This window comes from Pseudophryne corroboree, chromosome 6 (assembly GCF_028390025.1).
Source record: "Pseudophryne corroboree isolate aPseCor3 chromosome 6, aPseCor3.hap2, whole genome shotgun sequence".
Classification (NCBI taxonomy): domain Eukaryota; kingdom Metazoa; phylum Chordata; class Amphibia; order Anura; family Myobatrachidae; genus Pseudophryne; species Pseudophryne corroboree.
The window spans coordinates 416353354-416375877 of NC_086449.1; the positions used below are offsets into that span (position 1 = coordinate 416353354).

The following is a 22524-nucleotide window of genomic DNA, read 5'->3' on the forward strand; positions in this document are numbered from 1 at the left end:
ACTATACTGCTCACAAACAATGCAGCACAGATATGGATACTTGAAGTGACACAGAGCTGCAAGATACAGCAATGGACTACTGTACTGTACAACTATATACTGTGTGTCACCAAAATGCTGCTCTGTACTACTATATATACTGCTCACAACAATGCAGCACATATATGGATACTTGAAGTGACACTGAGCTGCAAGAAACAGCAATGGACTACTGTACTGTACTACTATACTGGTGGTCACCAAAATGCTGCACTGTACTACTTTATATAATATATATATATATATATATATATATATATATATATATAGTATATACTGGTCACACAACAATGCAGCAGATATTGTTCACTGATGATCAGGATACTGTCTAGAACTGAGTCTGACACAGTGCTGCAAGATACAGCAGTGGCCTACTGTACTGTACTATTATAATTATATACTGGTGGTCCCCACAGTACAGCACACTGAGCACAGATATTTGCAGCACACTGAGCACAGATTTGGAGCTTTTCAGGCAGATAACGTAGATATTTGCAGCACACTGAGCACAGATATGCAGCTTTTCAGACAGAGAACATAGATATTTGCAGCACACTGAGCACAGATATTTGCAGCACACTGAGCACAGATATGGAGCTTTTCAGGCAGAGAACGTAGCCACGTCCTCTCCGTTCAATCTCCAATACACGAGTGAAAATGACGGCGACACGCAGCTCTTTATATGGAATATGACTCTCGCGAGAATCCGACAGCGGGATGATGACGTTCGGCCTCATTCGGGTTAACCGAGCAAGGCGGACAGATCCAAGGCTGCCTCGGACCCGTGTGAAATAGGTGAAGTTCGGGGGGGTTCGGATCTCGACGAACCGAACCCGCTCATCTCTAGTTCGAGCACGTTTGCTAAGTTCTACAAGTTCGATACTTTGGCCGCAGATGACCTTCAATTTGGTCAATCAGTTCTGCAGGAACCTCCGCACTCTCCCACCCAGTTTGGGAGCTTTGGTACGTCCCCATGGTACTAATGTGGACCCCAGTATCCTCTAGGACGTAAGAGAAATTAGGATTTTTATTACCTACCCGTAAATCCTTTTCTCGTAGTCCGTAAAGGATACTGAGCACCTGCCCAGTGCTTCGTGTTTCCTGCGCCGTTACTTGGTTAAGTGTTGTTGTTGGTTCAGCTGTTGCTGTTCAAGTTTGGTTACCATGGCTTTCCTCTTGGTTTGTGTGTGCTGGTTTGAATCTCACCACTGTCCTTTAAATCCTTCTCTCACGGTATGTCCGTCTCCTCGGGCACATATTCTAGAGAGTCTGGTAGGGGCATAGAGGGAGGTGCCAGCCCACACTGTTAATTTCTTAAAGTGCCCAAGGCTTCTAGTGAACCCATCTATACCCCATGTTACTAATGTGGACCCCAGTATCCTCTATGGACTACGAGAAAAGGATTTACCGGTAGGTAATTAAAATCCTATTTTTTCACTCAAAATTCTGCACACAATACCCCATAATGACAACGTGAAAAAGTTCTTTTGAGATATTTGCAAATTTATTAAAAATAAAATACTAAGAAATCACATGTTCATAAGTATTCACAGCCTTTGCTCAATACTTTATTGATGCACTTTTGGAAGCAATTACAGCCTCAAGTCTTTTTGAATATGATGCCACAAGCTTGGCACACCTATGTTTGGGCAGTTTCGCCCATTCCTCTTTGCAGCACCTCTCAAGCGCCATCAGGTTGGATGGGAAGCGTCGGTGCACAGACATTTTCAGATCTCTCCAGAGATGTTCAATCAGATTCAAGTCTGGGCTCTGACTGCACCACTCAATGACATTCACAGAATTGTCCTGAAACCACTCCTTTGCTATCTTGGCTGTGTGCTTAGGGTCGTTGTCTTGCTGAATGATGAACTGTCGCCCCAGTCTGAAGTTAAGAGCACTCTGGAGCAGGTTTTCATCCATGATGTCTGTGTACATTGCTGCATTAATCTTTCCCTCTATCTTGACTAGTCTCCCAGTTCCTATTGCTGAAATACATCCCCACAGCATGATGCGGCCACCACCATGCTCCACTGTAGGAATGGCATTGGCCTGGTGATGAGGGGTGTCTGTTTTCCTCCAAACATGACACCTGGCATTCACGCCAAGTAGTTAAATCTTTGTGTCATCAGACTAGAGAATTTTTTTCTCATGGTCTGAGAGTCATTCAGGTGCATTTTGGCAAACTCCAGGCCTGATTGGTGGATTGCTGCAGAGATGGTTGTCCTTCTGGAAGGTTCTCCTCTCTCCACAGAGGAATGCTGTAGCTCTGACAGAGTGACCATTGGGTTATTGGTCTCCTCCCTGATTAGTGCCCTTCTCCCCATTGCTAAGTTTAGATAGCTGGACAGCTCTAGGAAGAGTTTTGGTGGTTCCGAACTTTTTCCATTTATGGATGATGGAGGCCACTGAGCTCATTGGGACCATCAAAGCAGCAGATATTTTGTGTACCCTTCCCCAGATTTGTGCCTCAAGACAATCCTGTTTTGGAGGTCTACAGGCAATTCCTATGACTACATGTTTGGTTTGTGCTCAGACATACAAGTGTGGGACCTTATATAGACTTTCCAAATCATGTCCAATCAACTGAATTTACCCCAGGTGGACTCCAATTAAGCTTTAGGAATATCTCAAGGATGATCAGTGGAAACAGGATGCACCTGAGCTCTATTTTGAGCTTCATGGCAAAGGCTGTGAATACTCATGTACATTTTATTTTTTTATTTTTAATAAATTTGCAAAAATCTCAAAAAAACTTTTCCACGTTGCCGTTATGGGGTATTGTGTGTACAATTTTGAGGGGAAAAAATGAATTTATTTCATTTTGGAATAAGGCTGTATCATACAGTAACAAAAAGTGGAAAAAGTGAAGCGTTGTGAATACTTTCCCGATGCACTGTATCTATCTATCTATCTATCTATCTATCTATCTATCTATCTATCTATCTATCTATCTATCTATCTATCTATCTATCTATCTATCTTCCTCTGTTCATCTTCAAATATACTCCAAATAAATGTTTGTAATAAGGTCAAAAATTTAAATAGTTTTTTCTTCTTCTACAGCAGCTGATGTATAATTTTAATAAGGAAGTTGGATACCAAATATAGGGTCTAATTCAGACCCCGTCGTTGATGTGCGAAAATCACTAGGTAGCGATTTTTGCACATCTGTGCATGTGTGTACGCCGGTACGCACATATGCAAGGTCCTAAACTGTGATCTCTGCAGAACGAAGTTTAAGACATGAAGGGGGGCAGGAAGGGGGCATCAACTCCGCGTTTTGTGGGTGTTGACACTCCGTTTAAGGGGCGTAGTCCGGACCATTGCTGGGGTGGGTTCCGGCGGCTGTGTGATGTCACACACAGCTGCTGCGCCAAAAACATGGTAGCCATCTGCCTTCACAGCTAGACTTCGTAGGCAGAGGGCTACTCGAAACATGCAGGCAGGACCCGGCATGTGGGGCAGACTTGCCCTATGCTGGGCGTCCCCTTGCATGTCAAAGAATTTGATTGTAGATATGCGTTTTTACGCACATCTACGATCAGGTCTGAATTACCCCCATAGTTTTCATTTCTACAGTGCCATTTATGTTTTATAAGGAAACATGCATAAAGGGTTAGATAGTCAGTGTTACTTTATATTAAACATGCAGTATATAAGCAAAAAGTAACTTTTTTTCTCATGTGTTCCACAGGGCAATGATACAGTTTACTATAATGCAAAGGAGGATCAAATGGACGTAAGTTTTTTACTTATTTCCTTCTCCAAAATGATGCAATTTGTATATGTACAGTATATTTTTATTTGTTTTCTGTTACATTAAAGCCCCGTACACACTAGACGAGAAAGTAAAAGATCTCTCTCAGAAGGGCCAATCTTAGCGAAATCTTTTACAATCTCGTCCAGTGTGTATAGTCAATGTCGTTACTTGTTAATGATGCGCGCTCCCGCGCATCGTTAACGACCTTGTATCTCGTCTGAATATGTACAGACAAGGGAGGTCCTCGTTAATGACAGCCATGCTACAGATGCAGCATGGGCGTTGTTCCCCCCGTCAAATTCACTCCCTTCCCTGCTACCATTGGCAAGCGTGTATGCACTTGCTGATGCCGACCACCCGCAGTGTCCCCGCCGCAGCCAATATCGGTGTCGGCGGGGACTCGTTTAGTGTGTACTGGGCTTAAGGTCTGTTTGCATTGTTAAAGTAGTTTAATGGATGTAGTGATGACCTCTGCATTAAGGGGTATATTCAATTAAAGTCGGATCCATTCCGACATGTATTTGTCGTAATGGATCCGACAACCCCTATTCAATCCCCATCTAAGTTCGACTTTTTCATGTCGAATTTAGATGGGACGCAGAGGAGGAGAAGGGGGGCGAGCCGCGGGGGGACAGCCAGCGGGCACACAGGTGAGATCAGCGCTACAGTAGCACTGCAGCAGGATGTCACTCAGCCACCCGACCTCACGGCAGCTTCCACCCGGCTCCAGTAGCGTGCTGGAGCCGGGTGGAAGCTGCCTTGAGGTCGGGCGGCTGAGTAACATACAGCTGCAGCGCTACCGTAACGCTGATCTCTCCTGTGTGCCCGCCGGCTGTCCCCCCGTCTCCCTGCGGCTCCCCCCCCCCCCTTGCCTCCTCTGGGTCCGCATCTCAGTCCAACATCATTTTGATTTCGGACTGAGATGGTCGAAAAGGGCGCCAAAACCTGTCGGATTTGGCCCCTATTCTGCCGATCCACGTGCTTTTCGACAAGTCGAATTTATCGACTTGTCGAAAAATTTGGCCTAATATTGAATATGTCGAATCAGGATTCGACCATAAAAAGTCGAAAACTGCCGTTTTTTCGACAGACGGCAGTTTTCGACTTCAATTGAATATACCCCTAACTGTATCTTTGTTTCTCAAAAGCAGGGCTGCAGAGACATCAAGCTGGCCCTGCTGCTAACGTGAGGGTGTGGCCAACTGTGGGGGCATGGCCATTCCATACTCCGTATAATGACCACTTCTACAGTGCACCCTACACCCCACTACCACCACCACCACCCTGTTCCCCTTCCCAAAAGTATATATTATTTGAAACCAAACTTTTACTTTTCCATATGTGATGCCTTCCAACAAGCTATTTATTTGTGGCAGTGTAGAACTATCACCATTGCAGAGGGTGCAGGTCCATAGCCATCCTCACTCTCTGCAGCAACAGATCTTTCATGGCATCCTGCACCCACTATGATCATTTAATGCACAATGACACCTTAACAAGGGCTCAGTGGAGGAGATCAGGGGCCACTTGAAGTTGCCCTAACACTTTGCTATAAAGATCAGTGTCATTGTGTTACATCCCTGATGGCAGCTGCTTATATCAAATTGAGATTAGTAGCCTCAAATGTAAATAAATAAGTAAACACTGTTATACATGGTCAAGTCACAATATGATGACAATCTCCTACATTTGACATCAGCAGCGGATAGCCCATGAAGTATGTCACGTGTCGTGGGCTGACGTTGTGGGTACAGTATATGAGGTGTGTGATAGGCCATCTGCACACATCACTCATTGCTGTCATGGGTAAAAGAGGTGATTTATCTGAGTTGTAAAAAGGTATGATTATTGGCTTTCGGGCCAAGGGTTGCAGTTTTTCTGAACTGTTTGCATGCTGCTGTGGTGAAGGTGTATCGTGACTGGACAGATGGCACCTTTGCAAATAACTGAAGTGGAGACTGCAGAGCACCACGTGCCAGTGATGTAAAAGGTGAATGTCAGCTATGACACGCTGTTGTGGAACAGTTCTCCGTCAAAATTAACCTGGGGGCTACCAGACATGTGTCTACAATGATAGTTCAGCCCATCTAGCTGCTGTCCGCACTGCATATGGCAGTTACTCTGGCTGGAGGCTGGTGGCACATATTAATGTGACTCGACCGTGTATATGCTGGACATAGAAGCTACCATTATCTGGCTGGTCCACCTAATATAGGTGGATTGGCTAGATAATTGCAGTGTGTATGCGTGTGACTGATCCAGTGATATCGATTGGTCGGACATGCCGGATCATTCAGCATGTCCATCCGATTCAATATTTTCTAAGTGGATGGTTGGCTGTATCGACCAGTGTATGCCCTGCTGTGGCCGTCCGACGGACATTTCCCCTGTTCCTTCACATGGGAAGGAACAGGTAAATGTCTCCTCCCTGGGGACGGAGCACTGGTATCATCACCAATACACTGATCTCACAGTGAATGTTCCTGATGCAGTATCTGCATAGCCCGAGGCTGGTAAATAAAAGGCCTGTCAGTCTGATAGGCATTTTATCTGTATGTGTATGCCCGGCAATAGGATGGATCTGTAGGTAGCTAGGACCCAGAATCTTGGCACTAAGGGTGTACTCAGTTGAGGGTGAAATATAGAAACTCTGCAGGTTTTTTATTGAAGAACAGAAAATTTGCCATTTTTATATCTATAGAAATCACTGCGTCAAATTTTTACTTAAATTGTTTTTTTAGGCACCCTCCCCCAATGACTAATTAAGCAATTGGCTTAATTAGTCCATAGTTACTTGCCTTCTTCAGTGCTTTCCTCTTCTGCCGCATCCCTGACATGCTGGTCTTTCTACTCCTCTTCCACAGTGTGTTCTGTGTGAGACCCCCAGTGTGTGTGTGTGTGTGTGTGTGTGTGTGTGTGTGTGTGTGTGTGTGTGTGTGTGACATCCTGTCAGTGTGTGTGAGACCTCAAGTATGTGTGTGTGGCCTCAGTTAGTGTGTGTGAGCCGCAGTGTGTCAGTCAATGTGTGTGTGACCCAGTCGGTCGGGAGTTGGAGCATGCAGCAGCTTGACACAGAAGCAGCCGGAACACATTGCTGAGTGCCTGGCGTTCTGTAGCTGCACCTTTTTTCAATATCTTCCACAGGACTTTACCTGCAAACAAATTTCGCAACCATTTTTAAAAAAAATTGTCCGCTCCCGATACCATGTGGTAATTCAAAATCGAACGCAAAATGCTGCACAAAATTGATTATGCCCCTCAGGGTGGTATCCTATTATCAGCGTTACTTTACCGCTGTTAATATGATCTCCGGGAGCTATCCTATTAGCCCCAATGCCAGCATTCTTTTCTCCCAATGTGGCACTTATCGTGGATTATGCTTTAGGTGACTCATTCACCCGAAGCATAATCCATGATAAGTGACCCCCAGAGCCATAATAACACATGGGTTCAGGGATAATCCCCGATCCCATGCATTGTCGTGCAATCGCAGGTCCAAATTTCAACCAATCAAAACAGCCTCTAATTGGATACCATGATATGGACCATGTCACACATCGTGATATCCGGCCGAAGCGACATCGGGGCTAATAAGATAAAACCCTTATGGTGAGATTCAAATGATATATCACGCCCAATTTCCTTTCTAAAATGATCTCCGTTATCACGCATATTGCGCCTATAGTATTCAGGTTTAGCTGTGTAAAGGGTTGGGTGCCTCGCTACATTCGGGGGTAGTGAGCTGAAATAATGATACAACGTCTCTGAGGGCAGAAACAGAATGGGTGTGGAAAGGGGTGAAAATAATTGAATCCCACCCTTAGAGTGATATTGTTCTAACCTATAGTGGGTTTTTGTTATGTTTATTTGGCCTTCAGGTGTGGGTTTAATTGTTTTGTTTTCTTTTATTTTCATTTCTATTTTTTTCTATAATTAACCTGATTATAATTGTCATTGTTTATTTGTAAGGCACTAGAAATCTATGGAACAGTGTTCAGTCAGTATAAAACAAAAATCAAATCAAACATAAGAAAACAAGTTCATAGCAGGATAAGGAAGAAAGTGCAGATATGAGACAAAGGGTAAGAAGGGCCCTGCTCATGAGATCTTACACTGCTTGCATTCCTACTTTAATACTACATTGTGGCAGGTTAGTTTGCAAGTTACTTCCTTCTGATGGCAGCATAAGAGAATTGTCTTGCTGAAGTTTCTCAGAAAAGTGAGTGCAACTACTGGGTCCCACCTATGTTTTATTGAAAGTTCAATCATTTCCATTTGCTACAGGAATAACACATTCAGTTTCTTTCCTCAGTGACTTTCTACATTTTTTTTTAAAGTTTATCTGCATCTACATGATGTTAATACGTCTGATGTTGTATGCTATATTTTTGTATTTGTTTACTTTTGCAGCGATTTAATGAAAGTTCATTATTGAGTTTTGTGGGCCATAGTCCACTTTCTTTGGGAGTTCTCCTGGACTCCCGGAAGAACAGGCAACTGCCCAGTATACAGGTGAAACTCAGAAAATTAGAATATCATGCAAAAGTTCATTTATTTCAGTAATTCAACTTAAAAGTAGAGATGAGCGGGTTCGGTTTTACTCGGTTTTACTCGGTTCTCAAAACGGCATCTAATTGGCTCACGGATGTCACGTGTTTTGGATAGCCAATAAGTGTCGGTTTTGAGAACCGAGTAAAACCGAGTAAAACTGAATCCGCTCATCTCTACTTAAAAGGTGAAACTAATTTATTATATAGACTCATTAAATGCAAAGTGAGATATTTCAAGCCTTTATTTGTTGTAATTTTGATGATTGTGGTTTACAGCTTAAGAAACCCCCAAATTCAAAATATCAGAAAATTAGAACATTACATAAAAACAGGATTTTAAATACAGAAATGTTGGCCCTCTGAAAAGTATGATCATGCATATGTACTCAGTACTTGGTTTGAACCCCTTTTGCATGAATTACTGCCTCTATCAGCCTGTGGCACTGCTGAGGTGTTATGGAAGACCATGATGCTTCAATAGTGGCCTTTTGCTCTTCTGCATTGTTTGGTCTCATGTCTCATCTTTCTCTTGGCGGTGCCCCAAAGATTCTCTATGGGGTTCAGGTCAGGCGAAATATCTCACTTTGCATGTAATGAGTCTATATAATATATTAGTTTCACCTTTTAAGTTGAATTACTGAAATAAATTAACTTTTGCATGATATTCTAATTTTCTGAGTTTCACCTGTATATTGTCAGAGACTTGGTGCAGAATCTGGAACTTGGGGTCAGGTACCAAGTAGTTGACGTTACCCAGAACAGAGGTGCGGAGTCTAACACGCCGGGAGGTCTTCACCAGGGAACCCCGCAAGGGGATATGGTCTTCGAGGCACTCGAAGTGCAGGTCGCGGCCCTCTGTCTGGGTCACTTAGTACCTGAGCTGGACTAGGGTTATAGCAGAGATGATATTCGAGTAGTCCAGACGTTAGTAGCAGGACCGCAGTAACACACAGGCACAAATGGTAACTGGAGAGGGTGGCGGGGAGCTCACGGACAGATAGTATACTAATGCCACGGAGATGGTTCAGTAGTGGGTAACACTAGGAGAGTTACAGGAGGTAGCGGTGCACAGACATACTGGAATAAACACAGGTAAATGGGGTAGACCAAAGTCGGTAATACAGGGAACATCAGCAGGTAGAGAAGCTGGAAAAATGCTGGAACAAGGCAAAATATCCACTAAACAGATAGCTAGATCCAGACACGTGAACCATGGAGCTAAACACAGGAATCATTAGCTATAACTGGCAAAGCATCTTGGGATTGAGAGGCTTAAAAGAACAGGCTGGACCAATTAGCTGAGAGCACCAGGCAGGCCCCCAGTAATTGATATATCATGCAGCTGCAGTATAGACTGATCAGGCTGACAGGCTGAATAGTAGGATTTCAGGTAACCAGCTGTAATTACAGAATGCACCTGTGGAGTCAGTTGCTGAATGTAGGAGCTGAGGCACTGGGAGACAATTATGCAGGAGCTATCTGTGACCTGTAGTTCCACAAACTGAAGCAGAGGTAAGTCATAAGAATAACCAGCAAAACATGAGTAATATTAGTTAATGAGTTACTCCACATCAGCTGTACAGCTGGTATCCTAGTGACCAGGAACAACCTGAACACAAAGAAGAGAGGGCAGCAGCAGCATCCAGGTGCTTGATCAATGCAGAAAGCAGAACTGACAGATTTGCTTATGCTGCACATGACATACTGTATATACAGCCCACTTCCCTAGTGAAGTGGGCAGGGGCAGAGCAAAGGCAGCATATACATTGACAGATCTTTTTTTATTTATTGTTGTTATTGATGGTTGATAACCGCCAGCTTTCCACTATTCCAATAAAAATAGATACCATATGGTAAACGATTTTTGGCAGTGCCATGAGTTCAAAATGTTGCACATTAATGAAGTGCATTTCCATTAGAGTTGATATAATACATTACCATATATACATTTACACATCATTCTACTCTTTAGTACTTTACGAAAGTACTGGGTATTGATAGTGAGACAAAATGGTCCTGTTCTCAAGCTTAAAGTCTGTAGGGAGACTATACAAACTCCTCCACATACAGCCTTGTTTACATCATCACTGCAGATATTGTATATTTCAGTGTAACCCAGTATATCTGATTGCAATTTAATAAATAGTTGGACAACCCCTTGGAGGAAAGATACCAAACCACTGAAGTAGTTCATCTTGGCTGGAAATTGTATGGTTTGCAAGAACAAAGGACACATTATCAGCCAATCACATGACACATTTTTCGTCTCTTGTGCCTCATTATAAGACCTATAATGTTTTTTTTCTAGTCACAGAAGTGTCTCCCAGCAATCTGCTTTTTTAACCAGGGGTATTTAACCCCTGTGAACATTTTTCACCATAAATTTTTCACCCATGATAGTTGTTATTCACATATGCAGAGGTCAAACCTTGAAATATAAATAAAGTTTGTTTGATGTTCAGCCACCTATTGTCAGTAGCAATATAAGTATGAATTTTTTTTGAAACATATTCATTTATAGTTTTCCATAATTAACAGAAGCCAAGCACTACATTAATAGAATACAAAATGTAACACATTGCATAGAAACATAAAGGAACAAAGTTGATAAAGAGCGAATTTGGAGTATGCATGGGGAGAGAAAAGACGCACAATACTAGAGCATGTAGTTGATAGAACCATAGCAATATGAGTATGAGAGTTAAACAGATACTTAATATTGTATTTTTGTTTTATATCTTTGAGCCAAGGGTATTGTTTTTCAATGTTTACGATACATAAGCATTGTATCACATACTGCACACAAGATCAAATATTCACATTTATAAAAAGCAAACTGAAAATATTGCCACTGCACATTACATTAATTATTTCTTTTTAGCATTCACTATTACTGTTGGACAACATGTTTAACTAATTTAAGACATACTTTGTCTATCTGTCTGTCTGTCTATCTACCTTACACACACATATAATGGCAAAAAGTACATGACCGCCTAAACTTTACACTCATATTTGTTCATTGACCATCCTTTTCCAAAACCACGACCATGAAAGTTTTAATATGGAGTTGGCATCATCTCTGATGATATAATAGTGTCTTATATTCCTACATGGTTTTCCTCTAAATCGTGGACCATCACTGCATGCATTAATATCCATTTTGCCATTAGTGAGTCAGGTACTGATGCTGAGTGATAAGGCCTGGCTTGCAGTGGAAGTAACGGCCAGTGCTACTTGGACAAAAAATGTTATCCACAAATTTTATGTGGAAGGACATCCATTTGCTCACCATCCATCAGCTTCCAGTCTGTTTTATATCGGCTAGCACCTGCAGTGACTCCCGACAGCCTCCCACAAGTAATTGACGCCTGCCAGCCAAGTCTCTCACACAGAGGTGTGGCTTTTGAAGCTCCTGGTCTCAGCCAGAGATCAGTAGATGCTTTAGTCAGACACACAGGCCTTCCTGTACCTACATCTCTATAGGTGCAATGATTGTGCAGCACTATTGCAGGTTTTGTCAGAGGTGCATATAATAGAAACATAGAAACATAGAATTTGTCGGCAGATAAGAACCACTTGGCCCATCTAACCCTGTATCATACTTGTTCTGTAATTTGTCTGCCTATTGAACACAGACACAGTGGAATAGAAAGTTGTGTTCTAACCTTCCAAGCATGTTTTGATAATAATCATACCGACTTTGACAGTTATCCCTTTTCATTTTCTACCATTATTGCACCTGGATTACTACAACTTGCAATTGTAACAACACTCTGCAACATTGTTGTCTCCTTCTTTTTGCTGGGCTTATAAGGCACTTGGGGGTATATTTACTACAGTGCAGGTTTTTAGAAGTGGTGATGTTGCCCATAGCAACCAATCAGAATCTATTATTTTCAAGAATGTGCTAGATAAATGATAAGTGGATTATGATTGGTTGCTATGATAAGCATCTCCATTTCTAAAAAACCTGTACTTTAGTAAATATACCCCTTGGAATCTGTGCTTTCTTAGAGGGTTATTTAGCTTTGTTATTCAAAGTTGATGTTTGATTAACAAGTTAGTTGTGTTTATATTCTTTTATGTTCTCCCTTATTTAGTTATAGATTATTGTGTTGATATTTTATCTATCATTTAGTATTAAATTGATAAATATATCTGTTTGTGCTCCCAGTATATTTTTGTTTTTTGTTTGTGGTGGATATCACCAAGAAGGGCCAGCCTCCTTCTCACTGCATGAACAGTATGTAGATATATATTTATATTACTTTTTATCCCAGAAGTGCCTGGCTGTTTTTTCTTTAGTCATTAATAAGCTTATCTGTGTGTCATTCTATAGGTCATCTCAAGAATATCATGTGTATATAAAATTATAAATATATCACAACCTAGTGTAATATGTGTACGCAGTTTATAATTAAAAAAACACACACAAGTGATTCAAAATGCATACATCAAATAAAATAAAAAATAAAAAAATTTTAAAAGAAAAAAATTTAACCCAATAGATTGAAGTTATCCTATTGTACCCCAGTGCATTTCCTCTCCAAAGACTTCACTAAGGTAATTCAAGACTTTCTGTTAGCCTCCACTGACAGAGCCCTCCCTAAACATTGGCAGTATATGCAAATACCTAAGGGCATCTAAAAACCCTGGGGCGTCTGGGGAGAATGGACAATTCCAGGCTGTAGCTCTATAGTAGCTGCTGTAGCCTTATTGCCCAGTGGTGGCTGGTGCAATAAAGTTTTGTTTTGTTTATTTCTGCACAGTGTGCATGACGCCAAGATGTTACACAGCACAATTGAGACAGACATAGCAGAGGAGATGCATCCATGGGCCGTCAGAAGACAGCAGCTGGCGGGTAGAAGACATAACATATATTAAGTGTGGTGGTTGGAGAGACACTTGCTTGGGCTGGGGCCGGAGTCTGTAGGGATTCATTCATGTTGAAGAGACACCTGTGTGGGCTAGGGCTGGAGAGACACCTGTGTGGTCAGGGGCGGCTGGAGAGACACTTGTGTGGGCAAGTGCTGGAAAGAAACCTGTGTGGGCCGGGACTGGAAAGACACTGGTGTGGGCTGGGGCTGGAGAGACACAAGGGGGGAAAAGGCTGTGTGGGATGGGGAACACAACACAATATGGGAAGGGGAGCACAGCACTACGAGGCCATGCCCTTCTGTGATACCTTGCTCCTCCTGCGAGGCCATGCCCCTTTTCTATGTGCGCATCCATGAAGCTGCCACATGGGGGGGTGTTGGGGCAGCATAAAAAAATATTACCTAGAGCACCAAATTGGTTAGGGCCAACTCTACCCACTGTGGGTGTGTATTATTAGATCTACACTAAAAAAGTCTACAGTCAATAAGTCTACCACTAATGGTAGACATGCATTTGGTCGACAGGGTCAAAAGGTCGACATGGAATTGGTAGACAGTGGGAATGGTCAACAGGGTCAAAAGGTCAACAGGGCCAAAATGTTGACATGGAAATGGTTGACACAAAAAAGGTAGACACAATTTTATTTTTTGGGGGGGTGGGTGTTTTGTCACTTTTCTGCCACAAACAAAGCCCCATTAGTGTACTGCATCCCCCTGCATGGCTCGTGCTTCGGACAATGTTCCTTGCTCCGCTACCACTGTGCACAGCACATTTTACTATTCGCAATTGTAGTCCACATGCATGGTAAAGTATGAAAAAGTTGGAAAAAAATGTGTCTACCATATGTGTGTCGACCATAGTCATGTCGACCCTTTGACCCTGTTGACATTGTAACCCTGTTGACTTTTTTAACTGTCTGCCTTTTACATGTCGACCTTTTTGACCCTGTCAAACTAATGCATGTCTACCATTAGTGGTAGACCTATTGACTGTAGACCTTTTAGTGTAGATCTATAGTCCGGATACCACCCGCTACATAAAATCTTGCAGGGCACGATGGGTAATGTGAATCACAGAATCACACCCGTGTTCTGCACACTTTACGGGTGTGTCTGATAGGATGTGCTACCCTTCAGAATGGCCTAGACAACACCCATATTTCGGAGGCAAATTATATTTGGATGGCACATAAGAGTGATTATCTCTCCTGAATAAAGTTTGTGAATGAGTTTGACTTGCTTTATCAAGGTGCATTCTGTAAATCCAGACTGCAATAATTGTGGATCACAGTTCACAGCTAATAATCTCACAAAGAGGAAGCTTGATAGGTTTTTATGACTCAAGACCAAAAGAAGATTCAAATGTTCCTGTTGTATTTTTTAATTATAATTGAAATATACGTAATTGTTGCAACAAACATTTATAACTCTTTAATTCTATTTTGTTTTATAGCTAAAAAATACTAATTAAGATTGTATTTTAAACAACCTTTATGGCAATTTGTACTAATTAAAATAAAATGTAAACTATAACAAACAATTTGACTGAACTCACATTTTCTCTCTTGCTCTCTCACTCTCTCTCTTACAAGTGGACTGTAAAACTTTGTCTTCATTGAGATAATAGATAAACAATAGCTACAACATTATAATAAAACATAATATAATTACATTGCAGTTTTTTTATCTGTTGAACTGCCAAACTGAGACATCAGCAATGCAATGTGACATAACAGTATGAGACAAGGGAATTTATAAGAGAGCGCCAAGAGGGGAGGGAGGAGGTACTAATAAACCAGCTTATGGGCCGGTTTGGGAGTACCTGTGAGTGGCAGCTAACTCTCTCCCCAGCCCAGCAGACCTCGACACCACGAAAACTGCTGTCACTAAGCAGCAGCAGTCTCCTTTCCCAGCATAATGTATGTGTGGGGGGGAGGGTTTCACTACTCAACCCTCACTCACCTGGATCTGCCCCATGTACATACGTACGTGTGTGTGTGTGTGTGTGTGTGTGTGTGTGTATATGTATATATATATATATATATACACACATATATATATATATAATTATTATTACTATTTTTTGGTATCAGGGTGTGGCATCACCTTCATAATTAAGTTATGCATCCTACAATACCTACCTCTGCTCTCTATAGCCCTGAATACCTGCAGTATATAAAGTATGTGAGTGCACATTTCTTTAACTGGTACTTACCAATAACAATTTTTTGCTACGAGGATAGCTACAATATTCAGGATGCTAGGACCGCAATGGGTTCTAATTTGGCGCCAGATTATGACAATTAATTTATGGTGGAATATGAAGAAGCACATATTTTTCCCAAATACGTTCCCAGCATCCTGCAATAATTTAGATACATTGATGACATATGCATTTTTTGAACCAATACTAAAAAAGCACTTGAACAGATGGTTACTGAATTTAATTACCTGGATACACCAATTGATTTTACTTTAATAATATATGACAAATCCATTAAATGTTTAGATGTTCTATTATACCTTTTAACTTCTGTGCTTGATAACTTCGCTGTATGAGAAACTAGCTTACAGAAATACTCTTTGGTGTGTGAGAAGCCATCATCCACCAACCCTTAAGAATGGATTGCCCATCTCACAGTTTTTTGAGGTGCTAAGAATTGACAGTGAACCCAAAAAACAATAGACAGCTAGATTGCAAAGACAGAGGGTAGTTACCTGCAGTGATTGAGACATGCCGTGCTAAGGCCATATGTCACGTGGAGGCCAACATTGTGAGAAAAAAGACCATGGATGATGATTTTATGATTACCACATGACTTTGATACCAATCATCCACATTTTATTGAAACTATTCTGAAACATTGACGTGTTTTTCATAGTGATTCCAAGCTTAACCTGATGAAGAAGAGACAGATGGTGTCTGTAACAGATGCCCTAACTTACAGTATGTGACCTTTACATGAGGCCCATGCTGAACTTTCAGCTAGAGGTGGGATCCACATGGCCTGGTAGTGTAAAAATTGTTGTTTTAAATGCACGGGTTGCACTACCTGTTGCGGAATGGTTACTGGGTCATATTTTTGATACCCACATTTAGGCATAAAAATTAATATCAGAAATTTTGTGCACCACTGGATACGTGATTTATTTACTATATTGTCCGTGTAGCATACATACATGGGGAAGACCACTTGCACTTTTTGAGAACAGAGAGTGAATCACAGGTCTACAATTAGACTTGTACTAGTAGAAGGCTCATCAGACCATCCTGTGGAATGGCAACTTGCACAAAAGAGGCATCCGGTGCTGAGCCTGCGATATATGGTAATTGACCATGTACCAAAATTACTTTATGGTGGTGACAGAGACAGGATTCTACTACAGAAAGAAGCACAATGGATAGACAAACTGTGCACATTTAATCCCAATGGACTCAATAAGGGTAACCAATGCAAATGCTTCTTGTAGGTCCTGCAAATATAGTATATTTATAAATATTTTAACTTTTTGGTGGGTGAGGTCCTGACATATATTTTATTTTCCTAAGAAATGATAAAAAAAAATTTTTTTCATTTTTGCAGAATTTTTTAATCTTATTGATATTTGTATTGTTATGTATATTATTCATTTGATAGATTTGTGACTAATGCTACTGGTGACTGCTGGTATAAATTAGCCCGATGAGTGATCGCCAGCACTATTTAGAGCAAGATTACTGATATTGTGTTTTTATTTACATATTTTATTGTGCACATAGATATTTTTTGCTAGTTAACCAATCTCCATTACCGCTATTCATACAGTTAATGCTGTTTTTTTCATACAATTGTATACTTTGTGACTCCACCATAGCAGGAGTGTAGTGGTTTTATGTATGGAACGCATGATAGCCATGTTTGGAATGCAAAACTGAAGTTTGCGGGTCATGAGTTCCAGTACTGTGGCTGCATGGAAAACATTTGGAATGCAAAGCAGAAGTCTAGCGGACTGCGACTTCCTGCTTTGCTTAGTACAATGTCCAGGGACCTGGCTATAGTGAATGGAGGGATGCTGTTTGTACTTGGGTCACTAGATTGGTAAATCACTTTGCTCTGGGTGTTGCAGTGGACATGACTAAGACCCTATGGGGCAGATGTATTAACCTGGAGAAGACATAAGGAAGTGATAAACCAGTAATAAGTGCAATGTGATAAATGCACCAGCCAGTCAGCTCCAATAAGTAAATTAACAGTTAGGAGATGATTGGCTGGTGCATTTATCACCTTGCACATATCACTGGTTTATCACTTCCTTATGCCGTCTCCAGGCTTATTACATATGCCCCTATAATGGGTTGAGACGTTGATCTTTGTATGTGCTACTGTTACTAAATAATACTGAAATCAAGTCTGATGTCCAAACTCACAGTAAGTCCAATATTATCCTGGGGTGTCACACAATATAATGATTCTGAAACATCAATTCCAGCCAAAAACACATTCCAACAATTGGGGGTGAACTCACCAATAGTACCATATAAATTTGTCATTATTGTAGCATAGCAGCAAGTAGAATATATATATATATATATATATATATATATATATATATACACATATATCAGGCAGTATATCTGAGGAAGCTGCTTGTTGCATTGAGAAACGCATTGCAGAGACAAAAGTACTTTCATGTCAGAAATATGTTTCTGTTTTATTTATTTTTTTACTTTCCCCCCCTCCTTTTATGATTTATTATTATTATTATTATTATTATTATTATTATTATTATTATTTTTGTAATTGCCTATGTTGTTTTAAAATATGGATTCTTTGCATTGTTATTTATATTTTATTGGTTCCAAAGTACTTTAAAAACATCAGTTTTTTTAATAGACTTGCTTTGTATTCCTCATTATGTATTCATTTAAATACTGTGAGTGGGACTAATACCCTAAATACAATCTGCTTTATACAGTACCATCGTAAACTTTGTTTCTGATAGTGAAGGAATGAACACCTCAGATATATGTGCTTTTGTCATTTAATTCAATAAAATCCATTAATTTCATTAACCCTTTAATTGATATTTTCTATAAAAAAATTTAGAATTTTATATTCTTGCAATCTTTCATTATCATATGATTAAGAGATTAGGGAGTTTATGCAATAGTCTGTGAGCTTCAGGCTGTGCGGGAATTCCAGCAAGTCTGCCAGTATTTTTTAAAGCGGCAATCATTTACAAAAAAATATTACTATTACAGAAACCCCTCCATCTCCACTATATGGAAATCATTGTGACCACAACTAGCACTCACAAAATATACAATTTTTATTGGGGCTTGCACATTGTTAACTATTTTTACAAGAAAATACATGTCATACCCAGCGAAAAACACACACACACACACACACACACACACACACACACACACACACACACACACACACCAACCACCACAATGAACATATGCTTCATACTTCCTATTATCTGCACCTTCCCCCTCTTAGTAACAATATTTTCCATCCTCTCCATTTCGATTTTGGGAGACTCTAGGTCTGCAAACGGTCAGGCAGCTCTCCAGTACTATGTTGAAATGCCCTTTGACCTTTGCTCAGACACAACTCCATTTTAAATCTCTTGGTATTTGTTACTTAACTTTTCTACAAGCTCAACATTGTGCCAGCACTGTAATATCCTTTCTCTTGCCTTTGGACTGGGACAATAAATTAGATGTTGTAGTCTTGTATGCTAGCTATTCAAGTAAAGCTATACTGTATCTTATTTGTACTGCATCTTTAAAAAAAATCCTTACTTTACTGGTACTTATACAACAGCTATCATAAAATGACAGTGACACACTTTATGGATCTTAGTGAATCTACCATTTTATACACATTTCAAGATTATCTTCATATAATTATAGCCATTAGTTATAGGGAAGAAGTTACTTATCCCTAACAGTAGCCTTGCTAATACTGTACATTACCTCAGTGTGTCTAAAATGCATCCATTTGGAGGCATCCCTCTACCACTGCTTTTTGGATTGCCATGTTAGTAACAATTTTGGATTAACATTAAACACTTCGTACAAAATTATTTGGTATATTGCTTTCCACTGACTCTGGAATGGGCAATTTTATGGCATTTCCCTGGTAGATAGTAAAATACCTCCAGGCTTCAAAAAAAATGTATTAATCATTTCAGCCATTGCAAAAAAAATAAAAAATAAAAAGGCATTCTCCAGTAATGGATCCAGCCTACACCTCCTTCTCTTTCGATGTTCCATGACATATTATTTTACGTTTTTAAAATGCATTGGGTTGAATCTTCCCCAGATAAAGAAAAACATCTAAACAGTTTTTTTCTACATTGGAAAGTTTTATTGACACCCTTTCCATTGACGCTATGGTTTATTTACTAAGTCTTGGAGAGAGATAAAGTGGACTGAGATAAAGAGATAAAGTACCAGATAATCATCTACTGTCATTTTTCTAACACAGCCTGTAACATGGCAGTTAGGCACTCATTGACTGGTACTTTATCTTCGTCTGTCTCCTCTCTCTATCTACTCTTTTGGTTTTTTGTTTATTTTGCCTAATTTATTGTCTTTCTCAAGCCGATGAGAAATTAGTATTATATTATTCTCCTTTTTGATGTACTTCACCAATGATATATTATTTATTTTTTCAATTTGTTTATTAAAGGATCAGTATACAGCGCAAGAAAACAATCTGTCAAAATTCAAAGAAATGATGGCAAAAACATACAATCAGAATAGACGATTCAGGCAGAATATAATACAGTATGTGATCCATTTTAACAGTATTACATAGAAAATGGAGAAGAAGAAGGGAAAGAGGAGAGATTTGAATAAAGCAGTAATTAGGAGGACAAAGACCAAAAGAAGGGGGACAGAGAAGGAGAAGAAGAAAAAAGGGGAAGCAAGGAAGGGTGGATCCTCGGTGAGAAAGAAAAAGATTAAAGCAGGTAATGAGTAAGAACAGGGCAGCACATTAGCAAGTAAATGGAGAGGCAATTTGCTGAAGGGAAATCCACCGGACGAAAACAGAGTAAAATTTTTTAAAGCAGTTATTAATGATGCTCGTCATATACTCCATACAATATACATACCAAATGCGAGCTAGTATAGAATGGAGGGAAGGGACACATTTTTAATCCATCGCAATATGGCAGGTAGCCGCAGATACCACATGACGCATCAATTTATTCTGTTGTATGGATAAAATGGGGACATTCAATGGCAAAAGAAAAAGTTAAGGTCAAGCGGGATAGACATGTGTAGTAAAGCTGCAATGTAGGTGTTAACTTCTTGCCATAGAGATGTGATATTATTTTCATATCTGTACTACTGTTGACTGTATTTCATATAAATATTCATGGCTGTATGCTTTTGATATTGATTATTATTTTTGTAAACTGATGAATATTTGATAAATCTCCCCCTTAGTGCTTTTACAGCACATTTTTGTCTTTTTGTGTAATTCATTTTATATGCTATAATAAAATAATTGAATATAATGCCTGTTTCCATGGCTACCAGCCAGTTGCTTTGGATGGCCTTCCTCAATCTGGCCATCTTGACACATCTTCACACGCACACACAAATATGCATGACTTTAGTAATGCAGCTACTGTGTTCTGTTCTTGCCTTTCTTACTACTGTATGTACTGTATATACTATAACTAGGTGAAATTTTATTTTTGCTGATGTCTGAATACTGCATATACTGCACTGGGCCTCATTCAGCTTCACTTGCAGTTCTGCAATTGTAGCAGAATTGCAACTGCCGAGAATCGCACGGCAAGAGCCATCTAGCATGTTAAAAGTCAGCAGAGCACAGAATAAGCAAAATGCTGTCGACAGGTGCGGTTGACCCAGGGCTACTCAGAATAATGAGAATGCAGTTGCACTGGGCATCTTGTTTTAAGTGGCAGCAATTGCTGCTGATGTCAGATGCACGCCGTGAAAATGGCATGACACACCTGCGTTTTCTCAACCACTCCCCGCAATTGCCATGTGTACGCCCACCGCCTGTCAATCAACCTGCGATCGCATCCCAGCAAGATTCAATTACAGAATAATCGCAAATCATGGGTTGCGCACACCCAATGCATTCACAGTGCATGCGCAGATGGCTGATAATCATCTGATCTGCAATTTTGCAAATTTATAACTGAACCTGAATAAGGCCCACTGTATATATTGAAGGTTAGATTTTTTTATTGTTTTTATTCTTTTAATTTATTAGCTGTAATAAATTAAAAGAATGCATGCCGGGGCCGCTTTTTGCCTCCAGTCTCTCCCTGGTTGTCACTAAATAATTATTAGGACATTTTGGGCAAAACAATCTAGATACAAATTTCTGGAACCTTTGACGGTCCCTAGACACTTGGGACAAATATAATCGATACATGACCGTGGTACAGATGGTTTGATTCTGGGTCATACTGTAGGGAAGTTTATTTTGAAAAAAAGTAAAAGTGTCACTTCTATGTGATTTACATTTTAACCATGGTTTTAATTACAATATCCAGTCAGAATGGTGACTTGGACATTACATTGGCATGTTCATTAGGTCGACATTGTGCAAATTGTCATTCACAATGTTAATGCCATGGTTAGGTCAAGGGTTAAGCTATATATATATATATATATATATATATATATAGTTAATTGATAGGGTTCCCCACAGGCGTGCTGCCCAAGGCCCCCACAGACCTGATTGGGCCTCATTACACCTGCCCTCCTGCTTGCACAAGAGGTACTGTATGTCTCCTGACGTGGATATATGTATGCGCTCAGGCACTTACTGTACTTAGCCTGGCTTTTGAGCTGTACCTGTGCATTTTTTGGGGGGGTTTCAAAATACCTTTAAACAGGTGTTGCAGGTTGTTCAACATAATCCCATATAAATATAATATTCTAAGATGCAATATAGTATATATGTAGATACACAAAGCATTCCCAACACTAGTGTGTTTATCCCATGATATTGACTGTTTTCTCTTGACATCAGTACCCAGCCAGACCGATACTTTATTTCCCTTAAACGTAATCCAATTTGAAGTGACTACAAGTCATTTGGATCTGCAGCTATGCTGCTTGTTTGCTAATAGCTCTAGTGCGTCTTCTCTGTCTCCCCTTCAATTAACTGCACACATTCATCCACAGCAAGGGCTCTGTGCCTAATTGACAGCACTGATTTATGTGCGCAGAATACTCCCTTTACAAGGCGCTGGTGCTGAAATCAAACCTGATGTAAGGACAGCAACATTCTTAAAAGCACTAAAA

General features: G+C 40.3%; 1 protein-coding gene across 7 annotated transcripts in view; it reads left to right on the forward strand.

Moving 5' to 3' along the window:
• CACNA2D1 (calcium voltage-gated channel auxiliary subunit alpha2delta 1) overlaps positions 1-22524 on the forward strand; it is a 1227493-nt gene that overhangs the window by 577423 nt on the left and 627546 nt on the right. For 6 of the 7 annotated variants that reach the window (XM_063926939.1, XM_063926941.1, XM_063926940.1 and 3 more), the window contains exon 5: positions 3734-3778. The exons of the other annotated variant lie outside the window; for it this stretch is intronic. In XM_063926939.1, coding sequence (XP_063783009.1) covers positions 3734-3778 — 45 coding nt within the window. The remainder of the gene's footprint in view (positions 1-3733; positions 3779-22524) is intronic. 7 annotated transcript variants of the gene reach the window in all.